Consider the following 19575-nt stretch of genomic DNA (forward strand, 5'->3'; position numbering starts at 1 on the left):
AAAGCTCCCCAGCGAATCAGCTGCACATTCAGTGGTGGGACCAGCTGCCTCTTCCCGTCCTTCTAGGCCAGGGAGCCCTCACCCTGGCTGTGCATCAGAATCACTGGCATGCTAGGAACAACAAAAATTCCTGGGGCCGGCCCAGGTTTACAGAAGCTGGATGTTCAAAGCTGTCCAGCCGGCCTGGGGACCCGCCTGGAGCGCTTTCGCCGCTTTGCCAGTTCAAGTTGTAAGCCCAGGGCGCTCCGCCAGGGGGCGCCGCGAGTCTCTTCCGGGCGCGGGTGAGGCAGGCGGGACGGGTGGGACGTGACCCGGAAGCCGACGGCAAGCCCCGCCCCTCGCGCCGGGGGAGCCAGGCTCCGACTGCCCGCGGAGCCTCAACCGCTTTTCGTGCCCTCTTCGCCGACGCCATGCTCCAGTTCCTGGTGAGTGGAGCCGCCGAGGAGCGCGGCCCGCAGCCTCGGGGTCGCCTCGGGCCCCTACCCGCCCCCGGGGGCTCTGGACCCCGCCGAGCCGGCTTTGACCCGAGGACCTGGGCGTGGGTCCCTCGGTCCCCGCGCCTGGCCATCGCTTCTCGGGGAGGCCTGTGGGATTTTCTTCCCGCCTCCCCCCAAATCCCTTTGCCAGTATTTTTCTCCGTAAACGTTTGAAGTGTCACAGAGGGCCTGCGTCTTCACAGCTACTTATTGTGTGCGGTGTCCTGAGCTCGTTGTGTCATCCTCGTGTCACAGCTGCCGTGTCCTTAGTGACTTTTCGTTGTCCCCCCTTCTGCGCTCCTGCCCCCGACACAGACCGTATCCCTGGCCTAGAGCGTTTTTGAGGAGGTAGAAGGGCGGGGAGGGCCAGGAGTAGACCTCAAATTAGTCAGAGGCTTAGGGAGCCCTCGTCAGGCCTCTTGTAGTTTTCAGACTTTGAGGACCGAGTCAGACACTGGTATCCAAGTAATTTTTCCCAAAATGCTTTTTATGGGGAATATGAGTATGACCATGAGTAAGCAGATTATTTCTCATGGCTCCTTGATTGAATTAAAAGAGTTTTCTGGCAAAACTCAGTATATTTCAAACATTGCCTGGCGAAGATTCCAGGAGGACTTGCCAAATTGCCAAGTGAAAGTTTTTCTACCGAATTATTGTGCTTTCAAAACTTGATACTTTCAACTTTTAATTCTAATAAGAGGCAGATATTCGAATATCTTTTAGATGGTCAGTGGCGCGCTGGTGCTCGGGGAGTGAGATACTTTTCCAAATGCTGTATTCTTTTTCTTTTTTGGGCAGCTGGCGGGTGCCAGGATGGAACCCTGGACCTTTGTGTTATCAGTACCATGCTTGAACCAGCTGAGCTAACCAGCACCGCCCCACCCCATGCTGTGTTCTTTATCAGAGATGAAAACACAAAAAGTACCTCTTCTGTTCTTTTTTTTTTTCCGTGTCCGGCAACGGATCGCAACCCTCAGTGTTGCCCCGGTACCGGACTGGGGACGGCAACGGGATTGCAACCCCTGGTGTTGCTCCCGCGCCTCGCTCAGCCAGCGAGCGGAACCGGTCTGTATGTGGGATCCGAACCCTCGGGCGGGAGCGCCGCTGCGCTTCCCAAGCGGGGCACTATCCAGTGCGCCACCAGGCCGGCCCTTTTTGAAAGATGGTAATTGATTGTTGATCCACTTAGCCAAGAGAATATCCTTGACATAAACTGCCCAAGTAAGACAGGGGCCTCTTGAAGTTTCTCCAGTGTTCTGAGAAGGTGTTAGGAATTAGGTATAATTACAGCCATTTACTTGTGGGAAACAGTTAAAAGCAGTATCAGCCCCCCAGTGTAAGATGATATAATTGAGCCTCCTACTACATCTGTTGCTCATTGATAAATTGGGAGGACATTGATTCAATTACATGTGCTGTGGCCGAATGAGTTTATTTGGTTTTGGAATAAACTTTTGCTGTGTGTAAACATGGATTCTGATTTGAGAATTCAGAATTGTTAGCATTTAAGGGGAGATGCTGTAGCCATTCACTAAGTTCCTAGCTCGGAAGTAACTAGAACACTGATGTTCTCTCTCCCTCTGGTCTCCCACCTCCTCTTTGCTTTTGTTGAAAGAAGTGGATAACAATACTTTTCTCATTGGTTTTACCTCTGTCAAATGATTCACTAACTCCATAAACTTAGGCAAGTCTTTCTGCTTTCAGTCATTTCATCTATAAAACAATGGCCATTATGTCACAGTGTTTAAGAGGCTAGAATCCAGAGTCAGACCTAGGAGTGTGAAACCTACCTCCATCATTTGCAAGCTATGGGAGCTCGAGCAGTTTATTAAATTTTCTGTACATCTGAAAATAAGAACTCACCTCACGGTTTTGTTTTGAGGATTAAAAATGAGTTAATATATTAAAGTGCTTAAAACAGTGGCACTTAAGGATTCAGGTATTGTTCAGTTTCTCTTTTGTAGGGTGTCAGCTGAACTCTGATTTAGTTTCTTCGCAGAAATGGGGATTAGCTTTCCTCAGAAGAGCAGGTGATGGAAAGGTTTGGAAGTGATGGTATGTCACAAGTTAAGCATGTGCACCATAATCACACATTTTGGAACCCTCTAGGAGAAGCACCCTTTGAAAACCACTGCGTTTGATTGTGGTGTTCGTATATTCTTTTCATTGTTCATTCCCCATCATCTATCTCAACAGCTTGTTCTCCTAATCTGCTGGACGTTTCCTCCTTTCTTTTACTTCAGTAGCTTCCTTAGTGGCAGTGTGGTTTACTAGTTACTTTCTTTTTTGTAATTTTTAATGTTTTTAATTTTTATTGATTGTACATATTCATGGGGCATAGCTACAGTTACTTTAAGGAGGCTTTGGAAGGGAAGCCTAATATGAGGGCCCTGTGGCGGGCTTTGTGCACACTGCCTGTGGTCTTGTTACTGGTGTAATTTGTTTCTTTCCTTGCCTCTTGAAGCCTGCAGCACTTGCTACTCTTAAATAACTGTGTCTTTAATTCTTCCTTCCTTGGCCTTGGGCTCTCATATTTCAGTACTTTCTAACAGTCTTTCACATTATAACACCGGAATTATTTTTTACAGAAGAATCTGCACAGAGTGAAAGGGGTGGGCTCTGGGCGCTGGCACCAGTTGGGACACTGCTCTATCTAATCTCTCCTGTTTTCACTGGCTGCGTTTCCCTGCTCTTGGTTACTGTGTGTTGCTCAAGGCTCATTTCTTGACTCTCTGCTCTTCTCTCCATACCCACCCTTAGGGAGCATGTTCCTTGTCATGCCGTCACCTTTCACCTCTGCTGACAGCTTCCAAAACTACCTCGAGTCCTTTTCTTCGAGTCATTTTCTCCAAGTTCCACTTCCCTGACATTACCTACCAACTGAACTTCTCTTGTCTTACCCTGCATCTCAGGCTCCGCATGTCTGGGTCCATTACCTCTTCCTTCCCAAGCCCTCTCCCACACCTAACTTCTTTCTTTATTCCTCTGCCCTGAATCTCTCAAATTTGAATTGTTGACATAATCTTTGATTTATTTCTCTCCTATGTTCTCCATATAATTTACCTGCTATGTAATCTTGGGCAAATTACTTAACTGCTCTGTACCTCAATTTCCCCAACATAAATTGGGCAATAATAGTACCTGCTTTATAAATTTGTGAAGAACATTAGTTAATTCATGAAAATAATTAGAATGCTACCTTGCACATAGTAAGCACTCAGTAAATGTTAGCTACTATTAAGTGTATTATATTCAAGCTATTAAGTCTTCATTACTCACCTTATGAAAAGTTCTCTGTATGTTCCCACAGCCAACCTCACAGATCTTTTTCACTCCACCTTTAGACTAGCTACACTAGCTAGCTGGTGTGGAATTGCAGGTGTCAAGTGGGAAGGGTTGTTTTAGGTGCTCTGGTCCAGCTGACAAGCTGATGCTTAAGTCAGTGCTACTAAGGGTGTCCAGTTTGTGTTCAGTCACCTCCGGTCATGACAAGCTCATTATTTACTCCCCAAATCTCTTTCATTTTTGGTCAGTGACTCCTTACCTGGTTCTACTCCTTGATGTTAAAGAGCAGTTCTCATCTGAATGAGAACCTTTTACAAATTTGAAGAGTGTTATCTTGGCACTTCTCTCTACCACCTCCCATCCCCCACCCTAATCTTTCTCCCCCGCATCTTTTCTTTACACATTTCTGCCTCTTCCACCCATTCTTCATGATTTCAAGTTTGTGCTGGTTGCACTTCTCTGAATATTCTAGTTTTTGATTCCTTTTTAAAACATGGCATTGCTCCCAAAGTAGTCTGATAGGTCTTAAGGCTGTTGCCTCTAGTTTCCCTTACTGCCCTTGCTTCTGTCTTTCCCTATTGCAGCTGCCAGAGTAATCATCCAGGATGAATTGCCTTACTCACATGCTCAGAAACTGCCAGTGGCCTCTGTGTCCTTCCAATCAAATCGTAACCCCTTTACTTGATTTTCAAGGTTTGCTAATCTCGTCCCGATTTCTTTTTCCACTGCCTTCAGCATACAGTCTTCTGTTTTAGATTAGCTAGACTGATCTCACTGATCCATGACCAACTTGTGGTCCTACTTGTGTTCATACCTTCCCACATGATTTTTCCCTTTATACTGCTTTTTGTCTTCCTAGCTTCTCTTGAGGGCCTAGCTCCCATTTTCACCATGAGGCTTCCCTGATAACTTAAGCTCCTGAAATCCTTATACTATTATATATTTACATTATTATGATCCATCTCCCCATTTATTTAGGTCTTACATGTCTTCCATCAGTGTTTTATTATCTTCTCAGTAATAGTCTTGCATCTTGTTTGTTATATTTATTTCTCGGTATTTTTAAGTTTTGTTATTGTGAGCCATGTCCCTTTCAAAGTAATTGTTGCTAATATATAGAAATGCTAATAACTTTGGTATATTGATTTTGTATCCTGCAAAATCAATATTATTTCATTTTAGGTCTTTCTCTTTTGCCTCATTACTACTCATAAGATATTTTAATATTTGAATCGGCTTCTTTGAGAACAGGCAAACCAGTTCTACCTGGTGCACCTTTTCCCAGAGTGTTACTGGCTGACTTTTTCATGGATGTCCTTTTTTAAGTTACTGGCTCAATTAAAGAATTAATAGCTTTTTAATTTCTTCATTCTCTAAGGAAGATTATTGAATATAAAAATCTAGTTTGCCTTTTTAAAATGTGCTTCTCTGTGATAGTAGTAGAAGGGATATAGATTATATCCTGTGCAGATTTTGTTTCAATGTAAAGAATGTGGGTTTTATTATTACTTGTGAACTTTATGAACTTTGATAAAGTTCTGCACACCGAGTTTAAAGACTAAGACACAGAAAAGGGTGAGTTTTTTTTCCTACCTCCTTGGAATGGAGTCTTCTGTCTGCTTCTCTAGCTGAGTCTGAAATTGAGATATAAAAGTATTAATTTATCTTTTATTAATGTTAGATAATGTGTACTTTCCGTTTTCTTGTCAGTGTGTAGATTTTCTCACCTCAGACCGTAAGTCATTTTTAGATTGGCTAGACTAATCTACTTATCCTTTTGAATGTAGTTGTAGCTATATTTGTTAAATAAAATGAGATTATTTTTAGATTTCTTAAACCCTTGTTAGTAAATATAAAATAGCTCATATTCTATGTCATAACTTGGGTTTGGGCATGTCATTTTTGAAAATGTAGTTTGATGAGTCCTACTTCAGATTCGTCAGATACTTTGGGGTATTGTCAGCCACTTTGGGTTATTGCCAGGAGCCATTCTCAGATAAAAATCGTAGCTTTCCTTGTTGATCTACATACACAACTTTTTGATTGGGGAAAGGTTTGAACAAATGATGAGAAGAGTCAGTTTGCTTTGGAATTGGCTTTCTTCTTTTTAAGAGTTAGTGCTTTTTTTATGTTAACAGATAAAATGTTGTGACTAATCTACTCACATGTGTCCATACATAAAAAGGAATCAACTGACAGCTGTCATATACAGAGCCAACTATTTATTTGAGCGGTTCTCACTTTATCAGTTTTGAGATTTCCTTTCTTTTTAAACATTTTTCCAATCTGGAATCCTTGAAGTTGTCTTTGATTTCCCGTTTCATCCCGTTCAGCTGATGTTATTTTACCAAATCTTAATGATTTTTTTATAGCCTTGAGATATCATTCATACCATACAATTCACCCATTTAAAGTATATAATTCAATGATTTTTAATATGTACACAGAATTGTATAACCATCACCACTATGTAATTTTATATCTAAAGTTTCATTGCCTCAAAAAGAAACCCTGTACCCACTAGCATTCGTTTCTTATTCCCCTCTTACCCAGTGCTAGACAACCACCAACTTATTTTGTCTCTTTATGGATCAGTCTATTCTGGACATTTCCTTTATTTATTTTTTTAAAGATGACTAGTATGGGGATCTTAACCCCTGACTTGGTATTGTCAGCACCATGCTCTCCCAAGTGAGCAAACCAGCCATCCCTATATAGGGATCCGAACCCGTGGCCTTGGTGTTATCAGCACCACACTCTCCCAAGTGAGCAAACCAGCCATCCCTATATAGGGATCCGAACCCGTGGCCTTGGTGTTATCAGCACCACACTCTCCCAAGTGAGCAACAGGCCAGTCCTCTGGACATTTCCTTTAAATGGAATCATACAATATGTGGACTTTCTGACTGCCTTTTATAATGTTTTCAAGGTTCACCATGTTGTAGCATGAATCAGTAGTACTTCATTTTTTTTATGGCTGAATAATATTACATTGTATGGATATACCACATTTTGTTAGTTATTTCACCAGTCGATGGACATTTGAGTTGTTTCCACCTTTTTGCTGTTATAAATAATCTTGCTAGGAATATTTGTGTACAAGTTTTTATGTGTATATGTGTTTCAATTTTCTTGGGTTTACAAGGCTACTTCAAAATGTTCATGGAAAGATTCGTATTATCTTTTAATTCTATTTTTCTGTGAACTTTTTGAAGTATTCTCATGTACCTTGAAGTGGATTATTTCAAATGGTAGCTCTCCTGCTCAAGTTTTTGAGGAACTGCTAGACTGTTTTCCAGAGTGGTTGCACCATTTTACATTCCCACCAGCAAAGTATGAAGGTTCCAATTTCTACGCATCTTCATCAACATTTGTTTTTGTTGTTGTTGTTTTTAAAAAGATAACCGGTGAGGGGATCTTAACTCTTGACTTGGTGTTGTCAGCACCACGCTCTTTCAAGTGAGCTAACCAGCCATCCCTATATAGGGTTCCGAACCCGTGGCCTTGGTGTTATTAGCACCACACTCTCCCAAGTGAGCCATAATGCTTGCCCTTGTTTTTTGTTTTTTTTTTTAAAGCCATCCTAGTGGCTATAACTTGGTACCTCATTGTGGTTTTGATTTGCATTTCCTCAATGACTAATGATGTTGAGCATCTTTTTATGTGCTTGTTGACCATTTGTATCTTTTTTTGGAGAAATCCTTTCAAATCTTTGCCCATTTTTAATGTTCTGGATACAAGTCTCTTGTGAGATATATGATTTGCAAATATTTTATCCCATTCTGTGGGTTGTCTTTTCAATTTCTTGGTGGTATTCTTTGAAACACAAACATTTTTTTTTAACCGGTAAGGGGATCTTAACCCTTGACTTGGTGTTGTCAGCACCACGCTCAGCCAGTGAGTGAACCGGCCATCCCTATATGGGATCCGAACCCGGGGCCTTGGTGTTATCAGCACCGCACTCTCCCGAGTGAGCCACGGGCCGGCCCGAAACACAAACATTTTTAATTTTGATAAAGTCCAATTTATTTTATTTTATTTTTGTCACTTCTGCTTTTGGTGTCATATCTAAGGAAAGCACTGCCTAATCCCAGGCCATGAAGATTTACGCCTATGTTTTCTTTCCGGTCATGACAAGCTCATTATTTACTCCCCAAATCTCTTTCATTTTTGGTCAGTGACTCCTTACCTGGTTCTACTCCTTGATGTTAAAGAGCAGTTCTCATCTGAATGAGAACCTTTTACAAATTTGAAGAGTGTTATCTTGGCACTTCTCTCTACCACCTCCCATCCCCCACCCTAATCTTTCTCCCCCGCATCTTTTCTTTACACATTTCTGCCTCTTCCACCCATTCTTCATGATTTCAAGTTTGTGCTGGTTGCACTTCTCTGAATATTCTAGTTTTTGATTCCTTTTTAAAACATGGCATTGCTCCCAAAGTAGTCTGATAGGTCTTAAGGCTGTTGCCTCTAGTTTCCCTTACTGCCCTTGCTTCTGTCTTTCCCTATTGCAGCTGCCAGAGTAATCATCCAGGATGAATTGCCTTACTCACATGCTCAGAAACTGCCAGTGGCCTCTGTGTCCTTCCAATCAAATCGTAACCCCTTTACTTGATTTTCAAGGTTTGCTAATCTCGTCCCGATTTCTTTTTCCACTGCCTTCAGCATACAGTCCTCTGTTTTAGATTAGCTAGGCTGATCTCACTGATCCATGACCAACTTGTGGTCCTACTTGTGTTCATACCTTCCCACATGATTTTTCCCTTTATACTGCTTTTTGTCTTCCTAGCTTCTCTTGAGGGCCTAGCTCCCATTTTCACCATGAGGCTTCCCTGATAACTTAAGCTCCTGAAATCCTTATACTATTATATATTTACATTATTATGATCCATCTCCCCATTTATTTAGGTCTTACATGTCTTCCATCAGTGTTTTATTATCTTCTCAGTAATAGTCTTGCATCTTGTTTGTTATATTTATTTCTCGGTATTTTTAAGTTTTGTTATTGTGAGTCATGTCCCTTTCAAAGTAATTGTTGCTAATATATAGAAATGCTAATAACTTTGGTATATTGATTTTGTATCCTGCAAAATCAATATTATTTCATTTTAGGTCTTTCTCTTTTGCCTCATTACTACTCATAAGATATTTTAATATTTGAATCGGCTTCTTTGAGAACAGGCAAACCAGTTCTACCTGGTGCACCTTTTCCCAGAGTGTTACTGGCTGACTTTTTCATGGATGTCCTTTTTTAAGTTACTGGCTCAATTAAAGAATTAATAGCTTTTTAATTTCTTCATTCTCTAAGGAAGATTATTGAATATAAAAATCTAGTTTGCCTTTTTAAAATGTGCTTCTCTGTGATAGTAGTAGAAGGGATATAGATTATATCCTGTGCAGATTTTGTTTCAATGTAAAGAATGTGGGTTTTATTATTACTTGTGAACTTTATGAACTTTGATAAAGTTCTGCACACCGAGTTTAAAGACTAAGACACAGAAAAGGGTGAGTTTTTTTTCCTACCTCCTTGGAATGGAGTCTTCTGTCTGCTTCTCTAGCTGAGTCTGAAATTGAGATATAAAAGTATTAATTTATCTTTTATTAATGTTAGATAATGTGTACTTTCCGTTTTCTTGTCAGTGTGTAGATTTTCTCACCTCAGACCGTAAGTCATTTTTAGATTGGCTAGACTAATCTACTTATCCTTTTGAATGTAGTTGTAGCTATATTTGTTAAATAAAATGAGATTATTTTTAGATTTCTTAAACCCTTGTTAGTAAATATAAAATAGCTCATATTCTATGTCATAACTTGGGTTTGGGCATGTCATTTTTGAAAATGTAGTTTGATGAGTCCTACTTCAGATTCGTCAGATACTTTGGGGTATTGTCAGCCACTTTGGGTTATTGCCAGGAGCCATTCTCAGATAAAAATCGTAGCTTTCCTTGTTGATCTACATACACAACTTTTTGATTGGGGAAAGGTTTGAACAAATGATGAGAAGAGTCAGTTTGCTTTGGAATTGGCTTTCTTCTTTTTAAGAGTTAGTGCTTTTTTTATGTTAACAGATAAAATGTTGTGACTAATCTATTCACATGTGTCCATACATAAAAAGGAATCAACTGACAGCTGTCATATACAGAGCCAACTATTTATTTGAGCGGTTCTCACTTTATCAGTTTTGAGATTTCCTTTCTTTTTAAACATTTTTCCAATCTGGAATCCTTGAAGTTGTCTTTGATTTCCCGTTTCATCCCGTTCAGCTGATGTTATTTTACCAAATCTTAATGATTTTTTTATAGCCTTGAGATATCATTCATACCATACAATTCACCCATTTAAAGTATATAATTCAATGATTTTTAATATGTACACAGAATTGTATAACCATCACCACTATGTAATTTTATATCTAAAGTTTCATTGCCTCAAAAAGAAACCCTGTACCCACTAGCATTCGTTTCTTATTCCCCTCTTACCCAGTGCTAGACAACCACCAACTTATTTTGTCTCTTTATGGATCAGTCTATTCTGGACATTTCCTTTATTTATTTTTTTAAAGATGACTAGTATGGGGATCTTAACCCCTGACTTGGTATTGTCAGCACCATGCTCTCCCAAGTGAGCAAACCAGCCATCCCTATATAGGGATCCGAACCCGTGGCCTTGGTGTTATCAGCACCACACTCTCCCAAGTGAGCAACAGGCCAGTCCTCTGGACATTTCCTTTAAATGGAATCATACAATATGTGGACTTTCTGACTGCCTTTTATAATGTTTTCAAGGTTCACCATGTTGTAGCATGAATCAGTAGTACTTCATTTTTTTTATGGCTGAATAATATTACATTGTATGGATATACCACATTTTGTTAGTTATTTCACCAGTCGATGGACATTTGAGTTGTTTCCACCTTTTTGCTGTTATAAATAATCTTGCTAGGAATATTTGTGTACAAGTTTTTATGTGTATATGTGTTTCAATTTTCTTGGGTTTACAAGGCTACTTCAAAATGTTCATGGAAAGATTCGTATTATCTTTTAATTCTATTTTTCTGTGAACTTTTTGAAGTATTCTCATGTACCTTGAAGTGGATTATTTCAAATGGTAGCTCTCCTGCTCAAGTTTTTGAGGAACTGCTAGACTGTTTTCCAGAGTGGTTGCACCATTTTACATTCCCACCAGCAAAGTATGAAGGTTCCAATTTCTACGCATCTTCATCAACATTTGTTTTTGTTGTTGTTGTTTTTAAAAAGATAACCGGTGAGGGGATCTTAACTCTTGACTTGGTGTTGTCAGCACCACGCTCTTTCAAGTGAGCTAACCAGCCATCCCTATATAGGGTTCCGAACCCGTGGCCTTGGTGTTATTAGCACCACACTCTCCCAAGTGAGCCATAATGCTTGCCCTTGTTTTTTGTTTTTTTTTTTAAAGCCATCCTAGTGGCTATAACTTGGTACCTCATTGTGGTTTTGATTTGCATTTCCTCAATGACTAATGATGTTGAGCATCTTTTTATGTGCTTGTTGACCATTTGTATCTTTTTTTGGAGAAATCCTTTCAAATCTTTGCCCATTTTTAATGTTCTGGATACAAGTCTCTTGTGAGATATATGATTTGCAAATATTTTATCCCATTCTGTGGGTTGTCTTTTCAATTTCTTGGTGGTATTCTTTGAAACACAAACTTTTTTTTTTAACCGGTAAGGGGATCTTAACCCTTGACTTGGTGTTGTCAGCACCACGCTCAGCCAGTGAGTGAACCGGCCATCCCTATATGGGATCCGAACCCGGGGCCTTGGTGTTATCAGCACCGCACTCTCCCGAGTGAGCCACGGGCCGGCCCGAAACACAAACATTTTTAATTTTGATAAAGTCCAATTTATTTTATTTTATTTTTGTCACTTCTGCCTTTGGTGTCATATCTAAGGAAAGCACTGCCTAATCCCAGGCCATGAAGATTTACGCCTATGTTTTCTTCTAAGAGTTTTATAGTTTTAGGTCTTACATTTAGGTCTTTGATTCATTTTGAGTTAATTTTTGTATATGATGTTAAGGCAGGTCTCATTTATTCTTTTGCATGTGGATATCCAGTTGTTCCAGTACCATTTTTTGAAAAGATTGTTCTTTCCCCATTGAATGTCTTACACCCTTGTTCAAAATCACTTCACCCACTGTAAGTGTAAAGGTTTATTCCTGGCTCTTCATTCTGTTCCATTGATCTTTATTGATATCTAAGAAGAAAAACAGTTCATTCGTGTTTGCTTGCTACCCCCCATGGCAACACACTAATCTGGACTTTTCTCTAATTTGTACTTATTCCGTCTTTTCTGAGTATAGTTACCAGGTGAATGTTTCCAAAGCAGCACTTTCATCGTGTTGCTGTGGGTTAAGAGCAATCAGTGGCTCTCTACCATTATTGCATGCGAATGGAACTCATTTGCTTGCTTTTCTTTCTTTTTTTTTAAAGATGACTGGTAAGGGGATCTTAACCCTTGACTTGGTGTTGTCAGCACCACACTCTCCCAAGTGAGCCAACCGGCCATCCCTATATAGGGATCCAAACCCGTGGCCTTGGTGTTATCAGCACCATACTCCCGAGTGAGCCACGGGCCGGCCCTTTTGCTTGCTTTTTGAGGTCCATCAGCTAGTCCTGCCCAGCTCTCCATTCCTATTTGTCTCCATTCCTTAACTCAAATCCTCTTTTCTAATCATGCCTGTTTCTTTTATTTCCAGTCATTACATCCTCATTCCTCTCTTGTGCTGCTTTGATTCTCCACATTCAGTTCCCTTCCCAGTTCCTTTGCTAGTTTAAATTTTAACACTTCTTCAGCATTTTTAGAGCCTTGAATAACAACCTGAGGTACCCTATCTCTTTCAAGTATGGTTTCTTAAAAGAATCACTTCTGTATCATTCATTTTGCCACTGAATGCTTGACCTAGTTGTGGTGTTTGGAGCATCTGTCACATTCAAGATCCTGTGGTGGGTGCTGCCTTCTGTTATATAACTATTTTACTTATATGTAGCTTTTCTTCCTATACATTATATAAATTCTTTAAGGGCAGAGACCATTTTTTATTCTTTCACAAGGCAGAATATGAAGTTAATTTTTAGTCTATAATGGTCTGCAGTCCCTTAATCAAAATCTTTGGGGGCCAGATGTATTCAGGAAATCAGATTTCTGTCAGATTTTAGAAGGGTAATAAGCTGCATGAATCTTGATACTTAACCCTAGCAGAGTCTGGGATAGCACTTTGTAATCAAATACTTTATTAAGATTTTTGCCATTAAACATATTCTCCAGTTGGGTCTAGAACAGAATCCTATATTTACAGATTTCTATTTCTATAGCAAAAAAATGATTATTCACACTAAAGTGTGATAAATAAAGCTATAAATAGTCTTATATCAGTTCAGATCAGGTGTGATTTTGCTGCCAAATGAGTTATGATGAATTGTATTTTGGATAGAGTTTGGGGTTTCAGAATTGTGGATAATGGATTGTGGATCTTCACTGATTCTGTGTGTACTTTGTAGAGCTGGAAAATGCCATTCTCTTATGTATTGCTCTGTGCCAGTCTTGATTTTTCTTCTGGGGATCTTAGCACAAGCCTCTTCGCCCTGTATACCGCTTTCCTCATGGTCTTCCTCTGTCTGCAGACTTCTAGTGTTATTCCCAAGGTGGCTGAAAGGTGTCCCCAAGGTGACTTTTTCATACTCCTAAAGGTCAAAATTATGGCAGAGAATATGTGATAGTAATGTCTTTAGTGTTGAGCTTGGGAAGAAGGCATTTCACTTCCTCTGCACTGCCTTCTCTGCAGGGAATAGTATGGGGGGACCAAATGATGTGGAGGGGAACTGTAGTAATGGCATCCAGCTTACACAGCTACTTGGCCTGGAAGAAGTTAAGCATTCTTGGCCTGCAAAGAGGTTTCAGCCTCATTCAAGATCTTCTATAATCTGGCACCAGTCTAACTTCTTAGGCTGAATCACTGTTCCTCAGATTTAGATTTGTCTAAACTTGCCTATTGACTATCCCATGAACAACATATATGCTTTTCCAGCATCATACATTTTCTGCAACATTTCTCTTAATGAGTTACATTTCTCTTCTTGTGTTTTTTTTTTTTGTTGTTTTCCAGCATCATACATTTTCTGCAACATTTCTCTTAATGAGTTACATTTCTCTTCTTGTGGTTTTTTTTTTTTTGTTGTTGTTTGTTTGTTTTTTTGTGGCTGGCCAGTAATGAGATGTATTTAATTTTATAAAATCCCATTGGTAGTTCTGGTAGTATTCTGAAATTGGAATTGGATGTGATTTCTCCAGAGGCCCATGGTTTTTGTTTTGTTTTGTGTCTTTAAAATAACTGCTAGTTTTTCACATGCCCTGTTGCCTTCTGAAGTTGCCAAAATGAAGCCACATTAGGTATGCCATATTTATTTTCAGACTCACAGGGTAAGAACTAGGAATCTTAGAATGCTAGAGCTGGAACATTACATTGTTAGTGTAATCATTCTGCTTCTTGGTGCCACCTTGGTAAAAATGTTTTTGCAAGTTGTGTCTGATTAATCAAATGATCAGAGAAAGGTCTATGATTAGAGACTACATTAGCCTGTTTTATGTTTTTTAGTTTGCTAACAAGAAACCAATTTAAATTATGCTTTTGGTGTTTCAAACATGTAACCTTAAAGCTTAGTAATGCGTCCCCAGCTTGAAGATAAGTTTCGGCCATGCCATGTGTGATTGATGATGTTAAGTGCCACACTTTGTTTTTTCTATTTTAAGCTCTCTGCTGTGTATTGATTGACTAGGAGCAACAATGATTAAACAAAATGGGAAAAAAAAAAGATGCCAGTTTGAATTCATGAAATTAGAAATTAGGCTCCACTTGGAAGTTCTTAATTACTAGGGGAAAAATGGAATTATCATTAAAACTCAAAGCTAAGGAGCTTTGGCCCTTTTGGTGTGTAGAGAGTTCTCTAAGTTTTCATGAAATAGTTTTTGTTCAGGAGAATAGTCACCAAGTGGGATGTAAACATTTGTAGTTCTCTAAAAATCATGCCTTTCTCTTTTGTCACTGAGTTAGGCTGTGTTCCCCACAGCCCTTAAGTGTCCTACCTGTCAGACCACCCATGGCCGAGTGCTAAGCCATATGTGCTCTCAGTGGTATGTCAGAGTTTCCTATTCTTTTCTGCCATGACATATTTTAGTTTTAGAGTGTATATCTAATTTAGGTTGTCCTGTGCCCCTTGTGAATGACTCTGGACAAATCTCTTCCCCATCCTGGCCTCAAGTTCTTCTTTTGAAATATGAAGAGATTGAACTATGAGATCCTGTGATTTGACTGAATACTTTTTTTTTTTTAAAGATGACTGGTAAGGGGATCTTAATCCTTAACTTGGTGTTGTCAGCATCATGCTCTCTCAAGTGAGCTAACCGGCCATCCCTATATAGGATCCGAATCCGTGGCGTTGGTGTTAGCGGCACCACACTCTCCCAAGTGAGCCACGAGCTGGCCCCCTAACTGAATACATTTTTAGTGAATAATTTTTACTTGATGTAGAGAGGAATAACAATACCCGTAACCAAAAAAAAAAAAAAAGGAAAAAGAAAAAAGAGATTGCAGCATTCAGCAACAAAAATCAGAACATTGCTTTGGGTTTCTAGAACTTGCAGTCAAGTATTTATGGGGGGTGAGGGGATTAGGAGAATTTAGGGTAGATTTACTCACTGCCACCATTTATTCTTACTTTTGTATGCTCTTTAACCTTTTGGGAGTGTATTGTTTATTTTATAGAAGAAAAATGTGAATCTCATACACAGTCCTAAACTGGACACCAGGGTCTTCTAATACAATACATATTATCTATGTATTTTGGTTTAGAATCAGACTGGCACGGACTCAGTATGCAGTGTATAACTCTTTCTGTTCTATTCTTTCAGCTTGGATTTACTTTGGGCAACGTGGTTGGAATGTATCTGGCTCAGAACTATGACGTAAGTGGCCATATCCATGTCCTCCTTGATTCCATGTAACTGTTTTAGAGTGATTTTTCTTTGTTGTGGTAAGTGTATCTTTCAGCATAAATGAGGTCTATAGGGCTGAGGAAGAAGTCCTGAGTTTTGGAGAAAGATTTTCCAATGTCTGAAAATATGGTCTAACTCACAGAACCATCCGTCTTCCATATTACCACAACAGGGCAAAATCCCATCAGTTTAGGTGGTCCTAGGCCATGCTCTCGTTAGCCCAGAGTAATTAATATTAGTTGGGTTCTTAAAATTCTATGGAAAATCATGTGATAAGTGAGCATTTAAAGATTATTGTGGCTGGCCTGTTAGCCCAATTGGCAAGAGTGTGGTGTTATAACACCAAAGTTAAAAAAAAAAAAAATTGGATGGTCTTTTCAGCTCCCCTACCCACTAGTAGAAATGACTGACAATTTTGGAGATCGATCTATGTCATATAGCACATTTAAGGAGAACAGAGTTTTGTGAAGTGGGGAGTTGCGTTAATCTCGCTTTATAGATGGGGAAGTTATTTATTTATTTATTTATTTGTTTATTTTTGTCTTTTTTGAGACCGGCCGCACCGCACTCAGCCAGTGAGCACACCGGCCATCCCTATATAGGATCTGAACCCGCGGTGGGAGCGCTGCTGCGTGCCCCGCGCCGCACTCTCCCGAGTGTGCCACAGGCTCGGCCCTTAGATGGGGAAGTTAAAAACCAGGTGGCACAACTGCCCATGAGTTTGCTTTGTCAGTCTTCACTTGGGACATATGGTTTTCTAGGCAGGGGCTTTATTATTAAAAGTAGAAGGTGAGGGTCTGACTTTCAGAGAAGGGAGCATATTTCATATGCAGTTATGAGGCTAAGAAATACCACTGTTTAGCAGGTCTCTTTCAGGGGAAAATAAAAACTTGTAAAACAATTTATCTTTGGAAGAAGAGGAGTAAAAGAATGTTGATTAAGTAGATGCAAAATTATAATAATCTCTTTTTGTTTTTAAAGATACCAAACCTGGCTAAAAAATTTGAAGAAATTAAAAAGGACTTGGATGCCAAGAAGAAACCCCCTAGTTCATGAGGTCGACTCCAGCACTGCCTTCTGGATACACTGATTCTACTACTTTTGAGGGCCTCCTTTACCATCTGAACGTTTTCATCTCCAGCCTCAGCAGTTTTCTTCTTTGCTAGACCCTGTGTTGCCTTAGAGCACAAATGGGGCCACGAGTTCCCAACTACCCTTACTTTTGCAACATCTTCACCTCTTCCCGTGTCCTCCGTCCAGCTGCTTGGGAGGCTCTAAGACTGGAATTATGGTGCTAGATTAGTAAATATGACCTTTAATTAGTAGTCTCTCCCTTATTCTTTGGAATTTCTACTACCTTTTGTCAAAGAAGGGTCGAGTTTTGTGTAGCTGATCAGATACAAATAATGCTAATTACACAGTGTAGCAATTGGGTGCTTGTTAAACATTTGCTACTAAATTATGTTGTTTCAAAGTAATTAAATTATCCAGAAGCCAGTTTCTGGTGAATTACCCATTTATTTTATACTGTTGTCAGGCAGTTCCATAGTTGTTAATTTAACCAATAAATCAATTTGCTGTTGGTTAACTGAAAAACTATATCCTGAGAATCCTGTCAGGAACTGGAGAATTAAAAAATATGCAAAATAATGGACTTTGCCCCAGTAGAGTTCATAGTCTATTTAGTATGCATGTTTTTCCTTAATGATGTATTTGATCTCCTTTCTCTCAAAAGAATCTTACTTGGGATTACAGGTACATTTGACATTACATGGTAAGTGAGAAGTTGTCTGTAAACGAAAGTTGATGCCTTTTCACATTTAAAAAATTTATTTACGTTACAACTTTATAGTGATTCTCATTAGAAAAATGTGGCCCAAATGTATAATAAAACCAGCATCTCTAGAAGGAGAATTTCTTCTTGCCACAGTTGATGGTTTGTTTTTCTTCCTGCCATCAGAAATCACCCTTCAAATTTGCCAGATGTAGTAGTCCTTTTTTTTTTTTTTTTAATTTGAATAGGTAACTTTTTTTTTTTTTCTCTTTTTTTGAAGATGACCGGTAAGGGGATCTCAACCCTTGACTTGGTGTTGTCAGCACCACGCTCAGCCAGTGAGCAAACCGGCCATCCCTATATAGGATCCGAACCCATGGCCTTGGTGTTATCAGCACCGCACTCTCCCGAGTGAGCCACCGGCCGGCCTGAATAGGTAACTTTTCTTATGGGTCAAGATACAACAGTGATTTTGTATAAAGGGCCTCCCCCGCTGTCCTCTGGCTCCGAGTTTCTCTTCCTCAGGCAGTCACCACTTTTCCTGTGGATTTTGAGAGAGAGTCTGTGCCTAAACAAATACTTGTGCATGGGTTTTTGTTTTTTAAACACAAGTGTTAACAAACTGTCCTTAGAGGTCTGCCCCTTGCTTTTTTTTTTTAACGGGGATTATCAGTATGTAAGAAACAAGGAACCTTATTCCTTTTTTGACTGCATAAGATTCTGTTGAATGGATATCCCATAATTTAATTTACTAGTGAATGTTTAGGTCATTCTTTTGCTATTATGGTGATAACCTTGAACCTAATGTTATTATACATATCTATACAGGGTAGATCTGTTATTGTACATATCTATGCAGGGTATAGCTACAAGATAAAGTCCTAGAGTGTAAAGTGATTCTACTTCTCTTTGAAAACATGGATCTCATATACATGGAGTTAAGTTTTATCCTTGCTATGGTTTGGCTTCTCTCTATCCTTGTGATCATGGGCAAATGACTTATTCAGCTGAAACTCTTGTATTATCTGTAAGATGTGGACATAATACCTACCTCATAGGGTTTTCATGAGAAATAATTGAGATAATGTATGTGATGTGTTGCATAATGCTTTGCAAATTGTCCAATAAATAGTAGATGTTAGTCTAAACATGCTGCTTTTGGCCACGGTATTTTTGAATTTCTGCAGTCACTTTTAGGACCAGTTTATGAACCACGTGAAATCTGTCTTTATTCTGTGGTCACTCTCTTTGATACTACTGAAAATTTCTAGTATTCACCTTGATCATACCACCTGGCTCACAAGATTTGATCTAGAATTACTGAATTGTTAGCAGAGTGAAGTACAGCTTCAAAGGATAAAGGTATATCACTCTTGAGAGTATTCAAGATTCTAGAAGCTTAGAAAGCCTTTTCCATAGAGGGATTTCTTGTTATCAGTCATGATAGCATTGTTATTAGGTGTGTGTGCTCTCCCGGAGTGGCTGCTTTGGGGATGAAGATCACTTAGATGTTAGAAGATTAGGTCTCTTTATATAACACCTTGTAAACAAGGCGCATTTGGACTTAGGGCTCCCCTCAGGAGTGACATAATCTTGCTGATAGGATCATTTCTACCAGTGGGAGCCATCCATCAAACAGTTCATATGTTCAATTTTACCATGTTAAACTGCTACACAATAAATACAGGCTGACTTAGCGTTCACCGTTCAGGTACCCTCTCCTAGTTTTATGTTCTTGCAGCAGTGAAAAGGAACTCAAGAGTTCTCAGGCAAGATGATTTTTACTAAGACATATGTTGGAGGAACCCAGCCCAGCATAGATTTTAGGGTGTAGTTGAAAATTTGTAATGTGGATGGGTGGTTGTGGTGAGCGGGGTTGTGGCGATTGGGATTGTGGCACTGAAAGTTACTCTTTTCCTAGGTGTTTTTTAGGAACCCTTGCTGCACAGATCAGTGGAATGATGGGAAGAAGCACCACGAGACATGCCCTTTTTTTTCCCTTTAAATATGTT

The 19575-nt window shown here is 39.6% G+C and overlaps 1 protein-coding gene across 1 annotated transcript; it reads left to right on the forward strand.

Moving 5' to 3' along the window:
* The first annotated feature begins 346 nt into the window (after positions 1-346).
* On the forward strand, positions 347-17633 carry LOC103593479 (chromosome unknown open reading frame, human C7orf73). Its single transcript, XM_008576460.1, has 3 exons — positions 347-425; positions 15706-15759; positions 16771-17633. The coding sequence occupies exons 1-3, from the start codon at positions 411-413 to the stop codon at positions 16843-16845; spliced, it is 144 nt and encodes a 47-aa protein (XP_008574682.1). The 5' UTR covers positions 347-410; the 3' UTR covers positions 16846-17633.
* Positions 17634-19575: the final 1942 nt, after the last annotated feature.

The sequence above is a fragment of the Galeopterus variegatus genome, unplaced genomic scaffold (assembly GCF_000696425.1).
Source record: "Galeopterus variegatus unplaced genomic scaffold, G_variegatus-3.0.2 Scaffold1358, whole genome shotgun sequence".
Classification (NCBI taxonomy): domain Eukaryota; kingdom Metazoa; phylum Chordata; class Mammalia; order Dermoptera; family Cynocephalidae; genus Galeopterus; species Galeopterus variegatus.